The sequence below is a fragment of the Haliotis rufescens genome, unplaced genomic scaffold (genome assembly GCF_023055435.1).
Source record: "Haliotis rufescens isolate VD_foot unplaced genomic scaffold, xgHalRufe1.0.p SCAF_16, whole genome shotgun sequence".
Taxonomy (NCBI): domain Eukaryota; kingdom Metazoa; phylum Mollusca; class Gastropoda; order Lepetellida; family Haliotidae; genus Haliotis; species Haliotis rufescens.
This window is the reverse complement of record NW_025963846.1, coordinates 19,817,265-19,838,699: the sequence shown is the minus strand read 5'-3', so window position 1 is coordinate 19,838,699 and position 21,435 is coordinate 19,817,265. Positions and strand designations below refer to the sequence as shown.

Below are 21,435 nucleotides of genomic sequence, written 5' to 3'. Positions count from 1 at the left end.
ACTTTGATGCATAAATATATATTGTCATGCAACTCACTGTCGCAGTTGTAGTAGCATATCTATATAGTTATGCAAAACAATATGTAAAGCGCCCCCAAATACTTGCATTAGTCCGTTCTATACTGATTTCTGAAAAAGCGCGTTTGTTTACAAACAAGAGAAAAGTCCGGTCACGTGATATGCAAATTAGCCTGTGGCAGTGGTGTTATGCTGAGTCACCACTGCGACGGAGTGGGTGAAATTGCATCACAATGCTTTGCAAACCATTGTGACGTCATTGTTACCATGACGTCACAATCGAAATCACTAATGGCTCTGCTACTGAAGCTGTTAGCAGTACTTTTTACACTTAATACACTGCTTATTACTGTCTACAAACTGAAAATGTTGGAAGAATAGATGTTGGATGATAAATACAATCTCAACCTCGTGTCTTTTTATATCAAATATATCAACACTCGTTGATAAAAGTGGAAAAATTCCTCGGCAAGCCTCGGAGTTTTCCCACTTTTATCAACTCGTGTTGAAATATTTGATGTCAAAAGACACTCGGGGGAGATTCTGTGTATGTTATTCGTAACAGATCTAACTATTCGTGGAGAGATCTTTGTTAAGCTCCAACTGAGGAAATTAGTCAACGTTTAGAAGTCCTTAATAAACATGAGGGACACATGAACAAATATTATCATTGCATAAACCTTGTTCTTACCTTTTTAGATACAATTGTTCCGTCGATGAGAAAACGTTGAACAGAGATTTCATACTGTGCCCGAATAGCATTTTCTTGTGATTGGATGTGTGACTTCACATTCTCAAAGTCAGCGAATGCATCACAAAGACCGTCCCTGCTCGGACACAGCATTGTGTAGGCCGAGTTAATCTGCCTAGCAAGAGCATTGACCGCATCAAATATAAGAGAGGATTCAGCCATTTCTTGAGCTGCAAAGAACTTGGAACTGGATGAGATGTTTGTAGACCCTTGAAAACCTTCGAACCATGGATTACCAGACATGTCCATTACGTCATCGAGGGAACTTGTCACTGATTTAGGCCACACAACGAGAGTCTCCTCCACGACGGAGCTGAGATTCATGCCAGAGAGTACTCCCACGTTCCATGTGAACATCACCAGGCGATACTTTCTCCCACTTGGTGACAGGCTCGCTAGGATGATCTCGGTGTCTGTGGTGTTCGTGAGAAGGATGACAGTTTCAGTGTCAGCTGTTGCTTTCCTCATAGCACTGGATGCTGGTACTGCCTTGGAGATGTTATACACCCTGTCGAAACAGATCGGTGTTTGGGGAAGTTTCTGGTTCAGAAGGTCTAACATGTTGGATGAATGGTCGTCGTTTGAATGTATGAGGGATACATATGTCCATTTCACTTTAAGAAGAGTAGATATGACTGCTTCGATGTAATATTGAGCAGCCTCCCCATTCATACCGATACCGTAATTTGATACAATTGCTGTTGGCGATGAAGTTGGTGGGTTTCTGTTTCCACCGAGATTGATATAGGCAATTGTTCTCGCTGGCTGAACGATGACATCTTTTTCGTTGGCATCCTTATATTTATACAAGCATGTGTCAATCTCATGATGCTTTCTCTCAAACCAGGTCGTGTCGCCACAAGAGTCGAACATAACCCATCCAATTGATACACCAGCCGGAAGATCCTTCGTGAGACCTGTTGAGTTGATTTGACCAACTGCCGCAGTGAACGCCTGGGCTGCTCGAAATCCTGGAATGTTGGGATCTGCGCATGCTACACCGGATGTTGACTTGTGGATGGGAAATACTCCGACGATGTACAGCGTTCCCTCTTCCACCACGACTCTCTCATTGGACGTTATCAGTGGCTTGCACTTGACACACTCGGAGCAGAAGCCGTGACAGTGTGAGTTGTAGAACATCTCGGGCAGGGACAGCGGAAGTTGGAGACGGCCATGCTTCGTCTGGACCTACAGAACAAAGAAAACCATGAGATCCAAGACATGGTGCATGGATAGTGCCTTTCCCGCCTGCACCAAACTGAGACATGTTTTATCCCTTCACCCTTTCATTTAAGGTCAAATTTCAATCAATTTTGCAAGATTCCTTAATTATTGCATACGATTCATTGGATATTTTAGATACATGTATAATCGATCTGAAGACACGAGGCATTAAAATGGAACTTTGTGTAATTTTGATATATTATACGAAACTATAATCCCACGAGGCATTAAAATGGTATTTTGCATGTGTTTAATTTTGATATATTATATGTAATTCTATTATCCCACGAGGCATTAAAATGGTATTTTTCTCTGTGTTTAATTTTGATACATTATATGTGTTCAGATTTTTTTGTGAATAACTTGAACCAATAATGCTGCCTCAGCAATTCTGAGGTCTTTAAGAATAGGATTCCCTACTACAACGCACCTCTGTCAGGTTCACGGGCCACGGAGATGTAGAAGCAATTATAACTCGTGTATTCTGTTCCACCAACAGGTGTTCATGCTCTCCAGACCTCTGTGTATAACGAGCACGTTGTCTGAGGGTCACTGGCGTGACGGCCATGGACAATGCAGGACACGTCAGAACATCATATTGCGAGCAGGACATATTCACTGCGGTCGCAAGCGCCCCGCTGATCACCCCTACTGCGTCCGACATTGCCAAGGCCCCGGCACTTGATTCTGACTTGATGCAGGAGGATATCATGGCTGTTACGTCACTTCCTGCCACTAAACACGTTCCTTGGAAATAACTAGTGTCTCGAATCCACTGCAGGGTTGTATTTTCCGTAAATGTTTTGAGGTAGTTATCAAAACCCTCAAGGTTTACAGGTTCATTCGTTACTTCGATGTAACTGTCTTGGTCATGTCTACTTGATAATAATTCTTTAGATACAAGTATTGCAGTCTTTGGTCTTTCAAGGGTGAGGGTAAAGACGCCGTCAAGAGTTGCATCTCCAGTGAAGACAACAATTCCGTTCGAGGTGCTTCGGGAGACAGCGCTTGTAATGTCTTGCACGTTGCTGACAACATGGCGTCCGGACAAGCACGCTTTATCAATGGAGATCATGTCTGCAAAAAGACGCTCCTCGGCTAAGGCCCGGGTGTTGGGGAGTGAGAAGGTGGTCACATAGGTCCAGTTGAGATGTCTTGTAAGCTCGAGCACTGCCTGAAAAGAAAAACGTGTGTATATACAATGTGTGTTCTATCCTTTTGAACAAGGCCATGAACAGGATTTTTTTGTGGGTGTCCTTTGGGCTACAACTAACTAATTATTGTTCGTTGAATTTGTTTCTGTCGAGAATGTCAAATACCTCATAAAAAGAACTGAATATATTATTTGGGCTTTCCTAGGACCATGCTAGGGAAGTTCATACAATCCTAAAAACAGAAATTAGTTGTGGCCAACGTATCTGACTGTACTGATTGTGGTCTAAAACAACATTCATTCACTCACCCTTCATCGGGCATAGGTATGAAATCGGGTGATTGATACAGAGCAAAAGGCCATAGTATCATATGTAATTTGAAATGGGTCTCCGGACACACTTATTAATCCCAATGATACTAGTTTTGTTGTATCTCAGCGCTACTAAAATAACGAACGTACATCTCGTGAAACAAGCAAGTATTTCAAATACACTGATGTTATCAGAATGCATCATTGCCCGAGACCGAACTGCTTAAAATCCGACACAATATAAAGTGGTTTTGTCAGTGTGTGTAACAGTCCACACGTACACCCTCACTGTCCTTTAACAATCCACACGTACACCCTCACTGTCCTCTAACACTCCACACGTAACACCCTCACTGTCCTTTAACAATCCACACGTACACCCTCACTGTCCTCTAACAATTCACACGTAACACCCTCACTGTCCTCTAACAATACACACGTAACACCCTCACTGCCCTCTAACAATACACACGTACACCCTCACTGCCCTCTAACAATTCACACGTAACACCCTCACTGTCCTCTAACTATTCACACGTAACACCCTCACTGCCCTCTAACAATACACACGTACACCCTCACTGTCCTCTAACAATCCACACGTAACACCCTCACTGTCCTTTAACAATCCACACGTAACACCCTCACTGCCCTCTAACAATACACACGTACACTCTCACTGTCCTCTAACACTCCACACGTAACACCCTCACTGTCCTTTAACAATCCACACGTACACCCTCACTGTCCTCTAACAATCCACACGCAACACCCTCACTGTCCTCTAACAATCCACACGTACACCCTCACTGTCCTCTAACAATCCATACGTAACACCCTCACTGCCCTCTAACAATACACATTACACCCTCACTGTCCTCTAACAATACACAGGTACACCCTCACTGCCCTCTAACAATCCACAAGTAACACCCTCACTGTCCTCTAACAATCCACACGTACACCCTCACTGTCCTCTAACAATCCACACACACACCCTCACTGTCCTTTAACAATCCACACGTACACCCTCACTGTCCTCTAACAATCCATACGTAACACCCTCACTGTCCTCTAACAATCCATACGTAACACCCTCACTGTCCTTTAACAATCCACACGTACACCCTCACTGTCCTCTAACAATCCACACACACACCCTCACTGTCCTTTAACAATCCACACGTACACCCTCACTGTCCTCTAACAATCCATACGTAACACCCTCACTGTCCTCTAACAATCCATACGTAACACCCTCACTGTCCTCTAACAATACACATTACACCCTCACTGCCCTCTAACAATCCACACGTACACCCTCACTGTCCTCTAACAATCCACACGTACACCCTCACTGCCCTCTAACAATCCACACGTACACCCTCACTGTCCTCTAACAATCCATACGTAACACCCTCACTGCCCTCTAACAATACACACACACACACCCTCACTGTCTTCTAACAATCCACACGTAACACCCTCATAATCCTCTAACAATCCACACATACACCCTCACTGTCCTCTAACAATCCACACATACACCCTCACTGTCCTCTAACAATCCACACACAACACCCTCACTGTCCTCTAACAATCCACACACACACACCCTCACTGTCTTCTAACAATCCACACGTAACACCCTCATAATCCTCTAACAATCCACACATACACCCCCACCCTTCTCAACAATCCACACGTACATCCTCACTGCCCTCTAACAATCCACACGTACACCCTCACTGCCCTCTAACAATCCACACGTACACCCTCACTGTCCTCTAACAATCCACACGTACACCCTCACTGTCCTCTAACAATCCACACGTAACACCCTCACTGCCCTCTAACAATACACACGTACACCCTCACTGTCCTCTAACAATCCACACGTAAGACCCTCACTGCCCTCTAACAATCCATACGTACACCCTCACTGTCCTCTAACAATCCACACGTAACACCCTCACTGCCCTCTAACAATCCACACGTACACCCTCACTGTCCTCTAACAATCCACACGTAACACCCTCACTGCCCTCTAACAATCCACACGTAACACCCTCACTGTCCTCTAACAATACACACGTACACCCTCACTGTCCTCTAACAATCCACACGTAACACCCTCACTGTCCTCTAACAATACACACGTACACCCTCACTGCCCTCTAACAATCCACACGTACACCCTCACTGTCCTCTAACAATCCACACGTACACCCTCACTGTCCTCTAACAATACACATTACACCCTCACTGTCCTCTAACAATCCACACGTAACACCCTCACTGCCCTCTAACAATCCACACGTACACCCTCACTGTCCTCTAACAATCCACACGTACACCCTCACTGTCCTCTAACAATACACATTACACCCTCACTGTCCTCTAACAATCCACACGTAACACCCTCACTGCCCTCTAACAATCCATACGTACACCCTCACTGTCCTCTAACAATCCACACGTAACACCCTCACTGCCCTCTAACAATCCATACGTACACCCTCACTGCCCTCTAACAATCCACACGTACACCCTCACTGTCCTCTAACAATCCACACGTACACCCTCACTGTCCTCTAACAATACACATTACACCCTCACTGTCCTCTAACAATCCACACGTAACACCCTCACTGCCCTCTAACAATCCATACGTACACCCTCACTGTCCTCTAACAATCCACACGTAACACCCTCACTGCCCTCTAACAATCCACACGTACACCCTCACTGTCCTCTAACAATCCACACGTAACACCCTCACTGCCCTCTAACAATCCACACGTAACACCCTCACTGTCCTCTAACAATACACACGTACACCCTCACTGCCCTCTAACAATCCACACGTACACCCTCACTGTCCTCTAACAATCCACACGTACACCCTCACTGTCCTCTAACAATACACATTACACCCTCACTGTCCTCTAACAATCCACACGTAACACCCTCACTGCCCTCTAACAATCCATACGTACACCCTCACTGTCCTCTAACAATCCACACGTAACACCCTCACTGCCCTCTAACAATCCACACGTACACCCTCACTGTCCTCTAACAATCCACACGTAACACCCTCACTGCCCTCTAACAATCCACACGTAACACCCTCACTGTCCTCTAACAATACACACGTACACCCTCACTGTCCTCTAACAATCCACACGTAACACCCTCACTGTCCTCTAACAATCCACACGTACACCCTCACTGCCCTCTAACAATCCACACGTACACCCTCACTGTCCTCTAACAATCCACACGTACACCCTCACTGTCCTCTAACAATCCACACGTAACACCCTCACTGCCCTCTAACAATCCACACGTAACACCCTCACTGTCCTCTAACAATCCACACGTACACCCTCACTGCCCTCTAACAATCCACACGTACACCCTCACTGCCCTCTAACAATCCACACGTACACCCTCACTGTCCTCTAACAATCCACACGTAACACCCTCACTGTCCTCTAACAATCCACACGTACACCCTCACTGCCCTCTAACAATCCACACGTACACCCTCACTGCCCTCTAACAATCCACACGTACACCCTCACTGCCCTCTAACAATCCACACGTACACCCTCACTGTCCTCTAACAATCCACACGTAACACCCTCACTGCCCTCTAACAATCCACACGTAACACCCTCACTGTCCTCTAACAATCCACACGTAACACCCTCACTGCCCTCTAACAATACACACGTAACACCCTCACTGCCCTCTAACAATCCACACGTACATCCTCACTGCCCTCTAACAATCCACACGTACACCCTCACTGTCCTCTAACAATCCACACACACAAATGTCTTCCAACAAGCCAACTGTGCCCCAGCAACCCCTCACAGTGAAAAGCCATCAAGCCAAGGGATAATTCGTCTTTTTAAACGAAATCCAAAGATCGTGAACTGTAAATTTAACAATAGCTCGTACTATGTTACTAAGCAATGAGTCAGGAACAGACACACAGGCCACTTAAACCTATCCGACGGTTCACTGATACGTTCTACAACCATATAAGGACTCCTGCTGATACAGATACTGTACTGTGCGTTGGCAGATTGGTTACAAGGGATCTACCTTTGCCATTAACACGGCAAACACATTAAACAGTAACAAAGACATTGTCATTGTGTTTTTCAGTCGGTTTTTTTTCTTTTGTCTTGGATAAAACATATCAAGGGTGCATTCAAGGTGTATCACGTACTTCCTCATACCTGATCTTAACCTTGCAATAGTTGCTGCAGAATTTACATTGCACAGAAGATAAGCCGGACTTTCGTCCACCTGCCATCTTGGAAATTTAAGAATACGACACGTTAATGAGATGCACTTTGTGAAAATACGGGTGTATATTTACTACTTGATGCCGGGGTAGCAATTGCCTAGAGGATAGAATTGTACTGAAACATTTTGCAGAAAAATAGAATTGAATACTTGATACTTGTACTATTGCAGGTGTATTTATCAGTTTAAGTATTGATAACATGCCACAGGTGTTGTCATTGTCACCAGCCTGACAGTTGCAAAGTATTTGAAACAAAACTTATTGGTACAGTAAAATCTTGTTAATCGGAACCCCGTTCATTTCTGCTGGCGGGGCGGTCAGGTAACCTAGTGGTTAAAGCGTTCGCTCGTCACGCCGAAGACCCGGGTTCGATTCCCGACATGGGTACAATGTGTGAAGCCCATTTCTGGTGTCCCCCGCCGTGATATTGCTGGAATATTGCTAAAAGCGGCGTAAAACCAAACTCACTTACTCACTCATTTCTGCTGGCAACATCTACATAAACTACTCAAAAGAAGTAACTGTTAAAAAACACTCGATTACACGGACGTTACAACTGGGGACCATACGATTCAGATTAACGCGGTTTCACCGTAATACAATTATTTATTCTTACCTCTGACTTTGCTCTTGACGCAATAGACATACTGACGCAGCTGCTATCTTCACGGCACGACATGACATCATCGGTTATGTCAATGTTCAGCACATTCAAGTGACGTAGGATACCATTCACTGCTGACGTCACACCAGGGGAAGTATACGTTATAACACCTAGAACATAACGACATATTGTGTTAATAAAATCTATTTCCGTTAATACAGAATGAAGATGAATAGTATAATAATGTGAATATAATAAGTCACAACATACATCTTAATTATAAATCCCCAAGACACTCATTGCGTCTTGAACTAAACTTGTGTGGAGAGCACATATTTATCCGGGGGTATCTAATTTCAAGTCAAAGAGGAAAGACCAGCATCCTTGATCTCTGCGCGGTCAATACCATATGACTAACAGTGGCCTTGCCTCTGTATTGAAAGAGAAGACAGCTATTGTCGCAGGTCTGTTGGATTAAAGCATCAGAGGGATTTAGGCAAACAGTATGTTTTCATATCCAATACTGTCAATCTCGTCTAACGGTATAAGTGGCTGAAATGCACAACAAGGCGACTGAAATGTACAAGTCCACTTGCATAATCGATGATCCCTAGAAGCCATTCCTTGTAGTGACGAGAACTGTATTTACAAACTTCCTATTGATATAGATAAGGTGTTGGACGAAACCAGATCCTCGATACATAACAAGAATATTTCACCTGCGCTGGGCACGCCTTAAATACTTTCAAAATTATGTTCCTTCCTTTACATTCCAGCAATAGTCATGACACAGATGATTACACAACACTGAAATTTAGAAAGTAAGTTAAATTATTAGATAGGCGCAATCGACATGGCCTCGCCGTGTAATTATTTAATATGGATTTAGATAGAACGTCTCTTTGTGACGTCCGAACAATTTTCCCATACAGGACACCAACGTGTGATATTAAACCTATTTATATCCGTGGGAGAGGAGATCGAAGGATACAGACCATGCTTGGTTACCTGGAGTGTGATATTAAAAGGGTGATTCAAAAGCCACTGGAGTGTAAAGAGCGTTGCGGAAATGGGGCATATTATTCATACCACTTGCATGGTATCAACACTGCTGGCCGATGGTCCTAATTGCAAGACACTGTTTGTGTGTCAATTATTGTACTTGTTGTATTCGTTAACGCTGTCTCTGTCACACTGGAACTCTATGTTGTTGTCAGCAGATATCACTGTATTGACCACACAATATTATCTCGCATGTGCCATTCGGGTGGATACGAGAAACGGCGACAGCCTTTATCAAATGACAAAAACAAGCCTGCTTCATTCAAATATAATTTTGAGATCATTCCGAAACTCTCTTTATCGGCGCTAGTAGTGTGTGGAAGATGCTCCGTCACAACTAAATCTCCTTAATGTCACTGAAGCAATGTGAATCAACTTGTGTTTTTCATGATATACAAACCATAACAGTTAATTTAATATTCAGTTCATAAATGTCCATGGCAGGAGTAATAAGTAATTTGCTATGCAAATTGTGAGTGGCGGGTGCTGCCGGTAGGGCAGGACGGTTATCTCCCAAAACCCCTACATCCCATTTCCCCTACAACCCAGTTCCCCTACAATTAGTTAAAACAACACGCGGCATTTACCTGTCTGGTATTATGAACTCACCTAAAGGAGAGATTAAGGTCTGGAGTAGAGGTAGTAGAAATGAAAGGGGTAGAGCTTTAGGGGACTAGGGGAATTTCTCTTTTTTTTAAATAATGTAAGTGTAATGAAAGATGCCTATATGATGAGAAGACAATTTTAAAAAATTACAAAATAATGTATTATGAATTTTGAAAAATGAACATTTTATTATAATGTATTATGAATTTTGAAAAATGAACATTTTATTATAATGTATTATGAATTTTGAAAAAAGAACATTTTATTATAATGTATTATGAAATTTGAATAATATCGTAATTGTAATTTAATATTTATCTCAATCTGTTCGTGTTTCTTGGGTTGTTCCATTGTATGAAATAGGTAATAGACTAGGGATTAGCAGTGCCATGGACCGTGAACTTTGTTGTCTTAAGCTGTAGGGGAAATGGGATGTAGGGGTTTTGGGAGGTTACCGGCAGGACATGCTTACCCTTTTCGCGAACACGCGGTGTCATCACTTATTTACAGTGGTCCATTCATATACATTTCACAGCTATTTGCCCCATACGTCAAATTTTAACCTGTTTTGGCGGTTAATTTAGACTGGTTATTCTCTAGCACTGGCAATATATATTTTCAAAAGAAGTGTGGACCGAGATATTAAACGACCCCATCCCCTCTCCACACGACGTTATATATTTACATACCTCCTTCAATTCTGGTTCTAGATGTTTTAATTAGTGACTTTGGTGTAACACTAAGATATAGTTCCAATGTTATTGGCGTAAGTTGGTCTACATTGATTAGTCCTATGTGTGGCGAGTGTGGTATTGCTCGAGATATCTGCCAGGTCAGCACATCTGCCGGAGCAATCCCACCTTGACGTGATGAGAAACATCCCCTGATGAGAAGGGTGCTACCAGCTGACAGACCCGCCTTGACATGGCAGATGTGCACCACTCTCTGCAGAAACATTATCTAGTTAATGAAACAAAACTGAGGAACTACACTTCAAACAAGCTAGGAACGCTGTAGAAACCTACGCTCCAGCTGGTGAGACTAGGTGTTGGCGGAACACGTGAGCGTGTCCTACTTAATCAGCAGCATGTATACTCTTGAATAAAATTACCCTGACAATGTATACAGTGTACATGCACTCCATTTGAAATGTACACGGTAGACACGCATATTATTGAAATATACAGGATGGATATGCATATCATTTGAAATATACATGATATGCATACATATCATTTGAAATATACACGATATGCATACATATCATTTGAAACACGATGTGCATTCATATCAGTGAAATATACACGATGTACATACATGCATTTCATTTGTAATATAACCTACTTGCATTCATATCAGTGAAATATACACGATGTACATACATGCATTTCATTTGTAATATAACCTACTTGCATTCATATCAGTGAAATATACACGATGTACATACATGCATTTCATTTGTAATATAACCTACTTACATGCACATCAGTGAAATATACACGATGTGCATGGATGTCCTTGAAAAATACAGGATGTGCACTCATGTCATTTGAAATATACCCGACGTTCATGCATATCCTTGAAAATATACACGACGTACATGCGTGTCATTTGAATTATACACGACGTACATGCATATCCTTGGAAATATACACGACGTGCATGTATGCACTTAAAAATATACACTATGTGTATGCATATCAATTGAATTATACACGACGTACATGCATATCCTTGGAAATATACACGACGTACATGCATATCAATTGAATTATACACGACGTACACGCATATCAATTGAATTATACACGACGTGCATGCATATCCTCGAAAATATACACGACGTGCATGCATATCCTCGAAAATATACACGACGTGCATGCGTGTCCTTATATATACGTTGTGGATGAATAAGCATAAACTAACGTGGGTGAGGTGTATATCTATAATAGATGACGAGACATGAAGTTAGTGTAATGCGTGTATCAAGGCATGTCAGCTGAAACTGACACGAAATGAACTTGGAATGTCTGCACATTAATTACTGTTGATACATCAAGGAAAGGGATGCACGAACGCCAATGACTATGCCCCCTACATTTTCCCAGCACTGAGTCTCCAGTGAGAGGACAGGTTACATGCTTCTGACAACGATTGGAGTAATGTTGGCATCAATAAACACAGGACCATGTCGTCCACGCTCACAAAAATTAGCCTTTTGCCAAATATTTTTACATTTTTTTTAACAAACAAAATGCACCCAGAAACATATTGTACCGTTATATTTATATGATTCCCAAAGTCCTAAAATAATCACGTACATGTGACGATTCATAAAGTATACTCAAGCTCTGAAGAAATAAATGAGCAAAGTGACAAAACAAATCACATCACACATTAAGTACCACACAATGGCACTTGAAACACGCGTTTCCAAACCACCAATGATGCATTTGGGCAACACACGAAACTAAACGGTGTTTGAAATTCAAGGTCCCACCGGTAATGCAATTAAGGCAAATTCTCTTGTCCAATGCCACAACTCTCAATACCAGATTCCACAAACAACATGCTTCCCTTCCGTGAGTCAGGACAATTAAAGGAGGCCTTGGTTAATACCGGTCATAGATTCTACCGGGAAGACACCTCATAGCTCACTGCCAACCTGAACTCAAGCTGTTTGACATGAGGATCGACTGGGGCCTTTGCTTCAGTGTGCCTTGGTGTGTGGGTGTTTAACGCTGAAATCGACCTCGGTTAAAAAACTTCCAGGTGTCTAGCATGCTTGAAATACAGCATCTGTTCAGGAATGGTATAAAACAGTGTCGTGAAGTGTTATTCAGGAAGAATTAATGGATGGTTTGGTTTAAGTAAAGGGGAAGTTTGACTACCGTTGATATGTAATATTTATTTTGACACTTGTTTTATGTTGGCGTTAAAGTTGTTGTTTATTCCGTATGTGATTACGAATACATGATGTCAGTGGATTTTGTAAATCCTTCGATGACGCCATTTTGTTTTGCTCCATTCGTATGGTAAACAATTGATTCGATGGGAACTGAACCAGTTCAGGGTCCACAAAGCGATCTTAGCACTAAGACTATTGTAAGCCTATGTTAAAGTATGGGAGTTACGATCATCTTAGCGCCAAGATCGCTTTGTGCAAGTTGGCCCTGGTCGTATACAGTTGTGAATAATCAATTGTGAAACCTGTTGCGATATATGGTGATAAACAGAATATAACATAATGATCGCGTGTTTCTGAAGTAATCATGTTTAAATCAATATATATAGTATAGTCTGAATGCTGCCAGCGCGACAACCGTGTTGCACTTATATTACCCTGTACTAGTTCAACCTCATAGCATATTGCATTTTTTATGTTCATTATTGCTACGGAGAAAACATATGTGCATATGTCTACCTATGTAAAAGTACGACTTAATGGATCAAGTGATCAAGCTCAGTGACTTGGTTGATGCATGTCATGATATCCTAGATGCGTGACTCGATGCTCATGATATCAATCACTAGATTGACGCGATTATTTACAAACCGCCGTCATATAGCTGGAATATTGCTGAGTGAGTGTTAAACAACAAACAAACAAACAATACATGTTTATGACAGATACCGAAAATTTGGGTATTTTAAGGAACATCAAGGAACATAATAAAATATAAAAGTATATGGGTTGTGTGACATATGGATATCTAATCTTTCATTTATGTGTGAAAAGCCAAAGACGACACGGTTGTAGAGCCCACTATGACGTAAGGAGAAGCAAATACGACGTCATCACTGAGCTATATAATGAAAGCTAAAAAATATGATTGAATAAGATCGGTGATAGAAATTGTTGGAATGTTACTGGTTGTAAATATAAAATGTTAACGTAAAAAAATAATCATCATCCCGATTATCCGCCGAAACAGATTCCACGGGGCGTAAAGGGCAACATAGCGGTGACAATTACAAGAACGGATCACTGACAATCAGTGATGACACAAGGAAATCGTGAAGTCAGATGCTGGAAATTGTGTATCTCGTTTCTAGATTATTCCTTTGTTAATTACTCATTAAACCAATCCGACTGGGTGCTGGTAATCAGCGCTGTTTAACCCTAGTCTGTCTTACAGGCCCTGATACAAATATATCAAATACAGCCCATGCAAGTCTATAATGTTTGGCAAGTCTAGATTTATGCAGTATCATGAAGAGAGTATCAGTGCTCCTTACAACTATTTTCTTTCGGTACGATAGGTTCATTTCAAAGACTAGATGTTAGTCAACGTTTAACCCAGCAGATGCATTGTATTTTACACTGGTGTAATACATGTACGTTAAACGTACCCAAATGGTTGATTGAACTTTAAATGTTTTAGTGATAATTTAACGTAATCTAAATAGTATTACGACAGTGTTCCAAAACACACATTCGTCCCAGCACGACCATGTCCTAACGCAGCTAAACGCGTGTAATGATTTTGTTTGTAAATATTTGAGACCACTTTAACACGTCCTGAAACCCTCACATATCTTTAACGAAAGGAACAAATGCATCTTTCAAGTTGTCACAGCTGTTTTTCATGATAATCACTATTCAAAATATGTTATTTTGTTTGTAACCCCAAAAGTATCAGCTGATGTTTGTGACCAGTTTCCCATCACTTAGCGTCAACAGGGTTTGCCGTCACCGCTCCCCCAACAATGGGTCCTTTACTCCGTTGTTTATCGTGACTATTTGACCACTAGTAGCCATCAGACAGTCTACAGTAGGATGGTCACTGTGCCCGGGACAGTCAAGGGTATGTCCACCATAGTTCAACTTCCACGTCTAGCTTAAGACACGTGTGGACAATCAATGACGGACAGCGGTCAAGCAAGGACAGCGCCTTGATGGCAGTGAAGCTTAATGCTAAACTCCACATGTACAAACATGATCGCGAATCTGATATTGTCAAAGATCCATTAAGGCATCTTATAGACATCCCAGCAATGTATTTAGTTTATTTGCCAGTTCAGGTCAGAGATCTTAATATCTTGCAACCTGTCTCAGAAAATTCCATGAAAACGTGTTTCTCTCAGTAAGTTCTTCTGTCGGTATAAATAATTTTGTGTTGTAAATGTTGAATTATATAAGTTATTAAAAACGTAAATTTATAAGTTTCAGTGGTTCTTTTATATAAATTTCACTACAGTTTTGTATTTTACGCCCAGTGGAATCTGTTTACATTAAAATGGTTATTCTTTGGCGTTGACGTTTGTTTATATATGACCGCCATTTAAAGATAACGTTGATAAAAGAAATGCTTGTGTATCATCTGAAAGTTCGTCTTTTTTCAGGTGAACAGTTGACTTGCTGTTGCATGTGTTTGTGACAAGTGCCGCCGGTGGGGCAGGATAAAGTCGGCTTCTCCCGAACACTTGGTATCATCACTGTTTCATAGTGATTCATAAACACATGCTCACGATACATCATCATCGCATTCGTACACTCGTAGCCTAGTGGTTTAAGCGTTCGCTCGTCACGCAGGAGGCCCGGGTTCGATTCCCCACATGGGTACAATGTGTGAAGCCGATTTCTGGTGTCCTCCGCCGTGATATGGCTGGAATATTGCTAAAAGCGGCTTAAAACAATACTCACTCACTCTGCTGTTGGCAGACATTTCTTTTGAATAGGGAAAGAGTTTTGTCGCTTATATTCTTGTCAATTATCAGATGTATAAAATCGGATCATTGTTGAATGTTAGACAATGATTTGTCAAACCAGTGGATAATGTTATATAGGTTATTTCGAAGACTGATAAAAAACATACGATGAGAGGAATTTCATAAATAACATCAAAAATATATCGTTACATAAAATACCTTCGACATACTATTTCTAAAACGAACTATTGGATATTAAACTTTGATGTTATAGTTTAATGGTACATATAATCTGAAATGATTTCATTATCAATGAATAGACACACGACATTTAGTTACACATTCGAAATCTATAATCTTATGGTTACAGAGGAACGGTAAACCAGGACCGACTGTCCATTGTTTCTCTCACTGCGTTATTCAAGAAGACAATCGACAAAATGTACATGTATAGAGGGAAACTTTTCTTATAACATAAAAAGGGATAAGGACGTACACGTCACAGATAAATTTATGATTTGACTAAAAGAAAATCGATTATTGGCCATTTCGGAAAATAGATCTGTAACGTCTTCATACGCGCATTCATACGCCCAAGCACCGTCTCAGTCTTTTATTTATCCGCGACACTTTCTATTTCATGAGCATCTCTTACACGTGTAATATAATTGGGAAAAAAACTACTAAATTTCTGATGGACATACAGTAAACTACGGTTATAACGAACACGCTTATAACGAACTGACGGATATAACGAACTTACTTTTCAGTCCCGACTAATTGCTGTGGTTATGCTGTATATATGCTTATAACGAACTACGGTTATAACGAACTAAAAATAGTAGTCCCTTTGAGATTGTTATAACCGTAGTTAGTAGTATCAGGTTTGAGTGTCACGGAATAATAGAAATATCCTTAACAAAAGTTGTGCAGTATACCTTGCAGCGTATATACGTAGGAAGAATCTTATGAATACCACATGTCTCGTGAGATATAATAAAAATCAACAACTGTACACTCGACAACACCAGTAAATAACAATTCAAGACTCCCTCGGTAACAATATTCACATCACTAGTTTCTTAAGGTGACCTACAACCACCACGTGTTACCAACCCGCCTTGTAACACACGGGACTGGCTGCTATATGGCTAGTCGATATAACAGTGTGCATTGTGTGGAGTTTCCAGTGAGGACATGATGAGTGTCAAGCTGCGCCGTAGGTTATTAATAAGAGCTTTGTACTTGTGAGAATAACTGATGAAGGAAATGTTGGTTGATTTGACGATGTTTGTTATGTGTCGTGGTAATGAATTATATGTGTGTATAAAATCCATTTTGATACATTTGTAGTGACACGATTGAAGATGCTGTGCTTAGCAATAAGTATTCACTGTACTGGACGCTGCTCAAATGAGACTTGTTGGAATACATATCGCCTTACAATATCAAGTAAACATTCTGAAATAATTCAAATCGAAAATTGATCGCTTCGTGTTCTTGTGGTGGAGCTTGTTTGTTTGTTTGTTGTTTACCGCCGCACTCAGCAATATTCCAGCTATATGACGGCGGTCTGTTAATAATCGAGTCTGGACCAGACAATCCAGTGATTGACATCATGAGCATCGATCCACGCAATTGGGATACAATGACATGCATCAAACAAGTCAGCGAACCGGACCAACCGATCCCGTGAGTTACATCTTACGACAAGCATAGTCGCCTTTTTGCGGCAAGCATTGGTTGCTGAAGACCTATTCTACCCCGGATCCTCACGGGTCATGTGGTAGAGCGTCTGCCCGAAGAACGGAAGGTCGATTCCAAAATACGTTAAAAGATGTTACTTGTTGTTACCCTGCCTGCGCTCGGCATTAAGGGGCTATAACAAGGACTGGTCGGAGTCAGTATACTGTGTCTGAGTGGGGTATTCATAAGTGGCATGGTATCTCACTATAAAATCGGCATTAGACTGTACTAGTACAAGCAGCCATACACACATGCATGCACGTCGCTATATAAGTGCAATAATCTTGGACGCGACGCTAAACCCAATTTCACCTCACCTCTTATCGAACATTGGCCACATGTTTGAATAGATAGAAACACAAGACAGCAGCATATGGCACTGCATTACTGATCAAGTAGTATTTCCATCACATATGGCCACAATGAATACTCTCCGCTGTAAGTATATTGAGAAATACATCACGCAGGTAATGCCATGTTACGCATGATTATCATACATGATGACAGCCATCAATGACATGTATGCCATACGATAGCCTTTCAGCAAAAACAATAAACTGTTTTATATGAGTGAGTGAGTGGCGATTTATGTTATACATCTGTGTCCATTTAAAGCAGTACCTTGCAAAGTACGGGGAGAGATGAACTCCATATCCTTCGGTGTGTCGGACAAACTCGTAGACTGGTTCACTTACCAAACTGTTAAGACAGACGTCGAGCTCCAGCGACCTTAGTTATATCAAAGTATTGGAATGAGAGGGTGTTTGGTTTGGTTTGTCTGTTGTTTAACGCCACACTCAGCTTTATTCCAGCTATATGACGGCGGTCAGTAAATAATCGAGTCCAGACAATCCAGTGATTGACATCATGAGCATCGATCCACGCAATTGGGATACCATAACATACTCAACCAAGTCAGCGAGCCTGACCACCCGATCCCGTTAGTGGCCTCTATAAAGAAGTTGTTATCCATAAATTATCTCTACCTTATCTCAGTCATGTCATGAAGGGTCATCTTGATGTGGAGAAAGATCATTTCAGTAAAGCCTACAAGTACCATGATATCAGCACACTACACATGGATTTCACTGGACTGTATGACGTCTACGACTGGTCCCAAGACTTCGTCACATTAAACTGATACGCCGTGATGTAACAGAAATACTGTTAGCGGGTTAACCCAACTCAACACATCGTCAAGGACTTTGTCAACATACGAACCTAATCATGTTCAATCAGATGCAGTATCCTGACGCCATCGGAACAGAGACCTCAATCATAAAATCCCCGGATTAATGTACGGGAATGTGTGAATTCGGGCACCGTTGTCAAATATTGCATCTTCTAAAGGAGAAGAAACCTTGACTTAACGTCACAGTTGATCTGTTTGCTGCCTAACATGCCACTCTGCCAAGACACTTCATCTCTCGCAGTGATTCAAGCCCTGTCCATAACGCGCTAATTCCACAACCCAAGTCTCGTAACCTTCACGTGCTGTAACGAGATCACGACAATGCCTGAGTCGGGAGTCTGTATCCTAGGCATGCCTGAATACCCAGACCTAGGCATCTAGGCATCCTGGCCACGGGGAAGACCCGAGGGCATTCTGTGAGGAATCTTTGCACTTTCAATGAACACCTTTCTTCGGGTGAATACCGGGAATAGGCTAACGACATGCCGGGCAGCGGTCGGCATGCCACGAGAAGTGTTTTACTGTGTTGTCAGTTGGGTGTTTTTACCGAGATGTATTTATATCGCAATGGATGTTTCTGGTGTGAGCGAGAAGTGCAGAATGGGATTGTGACAGTAATTTGGACACAATGGTCTGAAGTTAACACGACACAGGTGTGAATAAACTGTTTGCTGAATGCATTATCTGACAAGATGTGCACAAGATGACATCAAACATAGAACTGCCAATTCCCATTGTTCTTCATCAAACACCTCCTTTCGGGAGGAGGAGCATTCAAGCAATGCTTCCCGACATGTGTGCATCGAGATGTAACCACACAAAGGACTAGTTATTGTCATTGTGCATATCATGCTTGACGCTGAATCCGCTGGAGGTGGCGGTCGGGTAGCCTAGTGGTTAAAGCGTTCGCTCGTCACGCCGAAGACCCGGGTTCGATTCCCGACATGGGTTCAATGGGTACTGGTGTCCCCCGCGGTCATATTGCTGGAATATTGCTAAAAGCGGCGTAAAACCATACTCACTCACTCACTCACGCACTGAATCCGCTGGCATATTCTTATGAGTGAATTAGTATATATTTTGTACCCCTATACCCCCCCCAAAAAAAACAACAACAAAAATTAAAAAAATATATATATAAATACCCCCTTATTTCTTTTAACTCCGGACAAATGACAGTTTGGATTATTATCCCTGAATTACTGATAAAATATTCGCTTCATTGTTATTTTTGAACTATTGAATATAAGTTACGTTTTTTTGTTCTATAATATTGTGTCTCTTTAATCAGGACATACCACCTCTTGATCCTATACTACGTACACGGGCGGTCGGGTAGCCTAGTGGTTAAAGCGTTCGCTCGTCACGCCGAAGACCCGGGTTCGATTCCCGACATGGGTACAATGTGTGAAGCCCATTTCTGGTGTCCCCCGCGGTCATATTGCCGGAATATTGCTAAAAGCGGCGTAAAACCTCACTCACTCACTCACTCACTCACTCACGAACGAACGAACGAACGAACGAACGAACGAACGAACGAACGAACGACACTGTCATATCCAAATACCATCACTTTCAAGAATATCGCATTTCACTCCCTATATTATCAGCAATAAGAGTTGAAGTTATAAGAACATAAGTAGAATTATAACAATAGACAAGCTCTGGCAAGAAGACATGTGTATGAAATCGCAAATAATGATCCCTGAGTTAATGTTCATCGTTATTGTGTTGTTAACACATGTCAAACAATCATCTGTGGGACTCTCAGTACAATATAGCATACCTACACGTATAAAGAAGGTTATCTCTGTTTTGATGTTGTTTTAAATACTTAATAACAGCAGACAAAAACACTCAAATTTACTTCTTATAACATTTTTCAGTGTTTTTCTCAGTCGAAAGTTTGAGCTTCAAAAAATGACATGGATCCAGAGAGAAGGCCTTGGAGCGCTCACCTGACTTTATCAACCAGGTATAAACAAACACGTGGATTCCCACCTTGTGTATTAAGATTTGCGGCTGAAATCCAACTATATGGCCAAATTTTCAATGTGCGTGCATGGAGGACAGCCCTAACACTGAGCCTGTCATATATCAAACACAACTTGCAACATCCATGCTATGCGCCCGGGTTTGTATTGTAGATTTACAAAGGGATCAACTTAAACCCGTGTTTATGCTGTGGTTAGTTCTGTCGCCCCAGCCCTTTTTCGGGGGCACACGTGGTGGTCGCTGTTTAGCCATAGGCAACCTTTGTTTATGCAGGGTTTTTCATAATGCTGTATGATATCTATGATAAACTGCACGCTTTTGAACCAACAACATTGTGACCTATTCAGCATGTTGTTCCGTCGGTGCAGGGATCACCCACGTTTGAAGAAGCTACATTCCACGGGTTAAACTTACGCACTTGTAAGAAAAAAGGTCTTTACAATTATCACGAACGATAAGCGAATATCAAATACTATTTTAAACAGCCGTGTATTATTTGACAAAAAGATTTGAGATTTTGTTACCCCGCCAAGGGATACTGGACGCTGACATTAGCGTTCCCGCTACATGTCCAGATATAAACATTGGTAATATAAACATATGCTATTGTTGGATCATGTTGTAGTATATCTGGATTGTGTTGGTTTGCACCGTGGAAAGCAGGTCTGGAGGAGGGAGTCATCGGGCTGCTCGCATGGAGTTTGGTAGAGTACAATCAATATTAACATCACCCCGGCCGACATAGTATGTTGGCTTGTTTTGGAGTTTAATCTGCTCACATTTCGTACAT

The 21,435-nt window shown here is 41.7% G+C and overlaps 1 protein-coding gene across 3 annotated transcripts in view; it reads right to left on the bottom strand.

The window, feature by feature from the left end:
- LOC124121790 overlaps nucleotides 1-21,435 on the bottom strand; it is a 52,476-nt gene that overhangs the window by 6,790 nt on the left and 24,251 nt on the right. For all 3 annotated transcript variants that reach the window (XM_046484872.2, XM_046484863.2, XM_046484879.2), the window contains exons 4-6: nucleotides 8,405-8,562; nucleotides 2,427-3,170; nucleotides 710-1,960 (exon numbers count right to left, since the gene is read on the bottom strand). In XM_046484872.2, coding sequence (XP_046340828.2) covers nucleotides 710-1,960; nucleotides 2,427-3,170; nucleotides 8,405-8,562 — 2,153 coding nt within the window. The remainder of the gene's footprint in view (nucleotides 1-709; nucleotides 1,961-2,426; nucleotides 3,171-8,404; nucleotides 8,563-21,435) is intronic.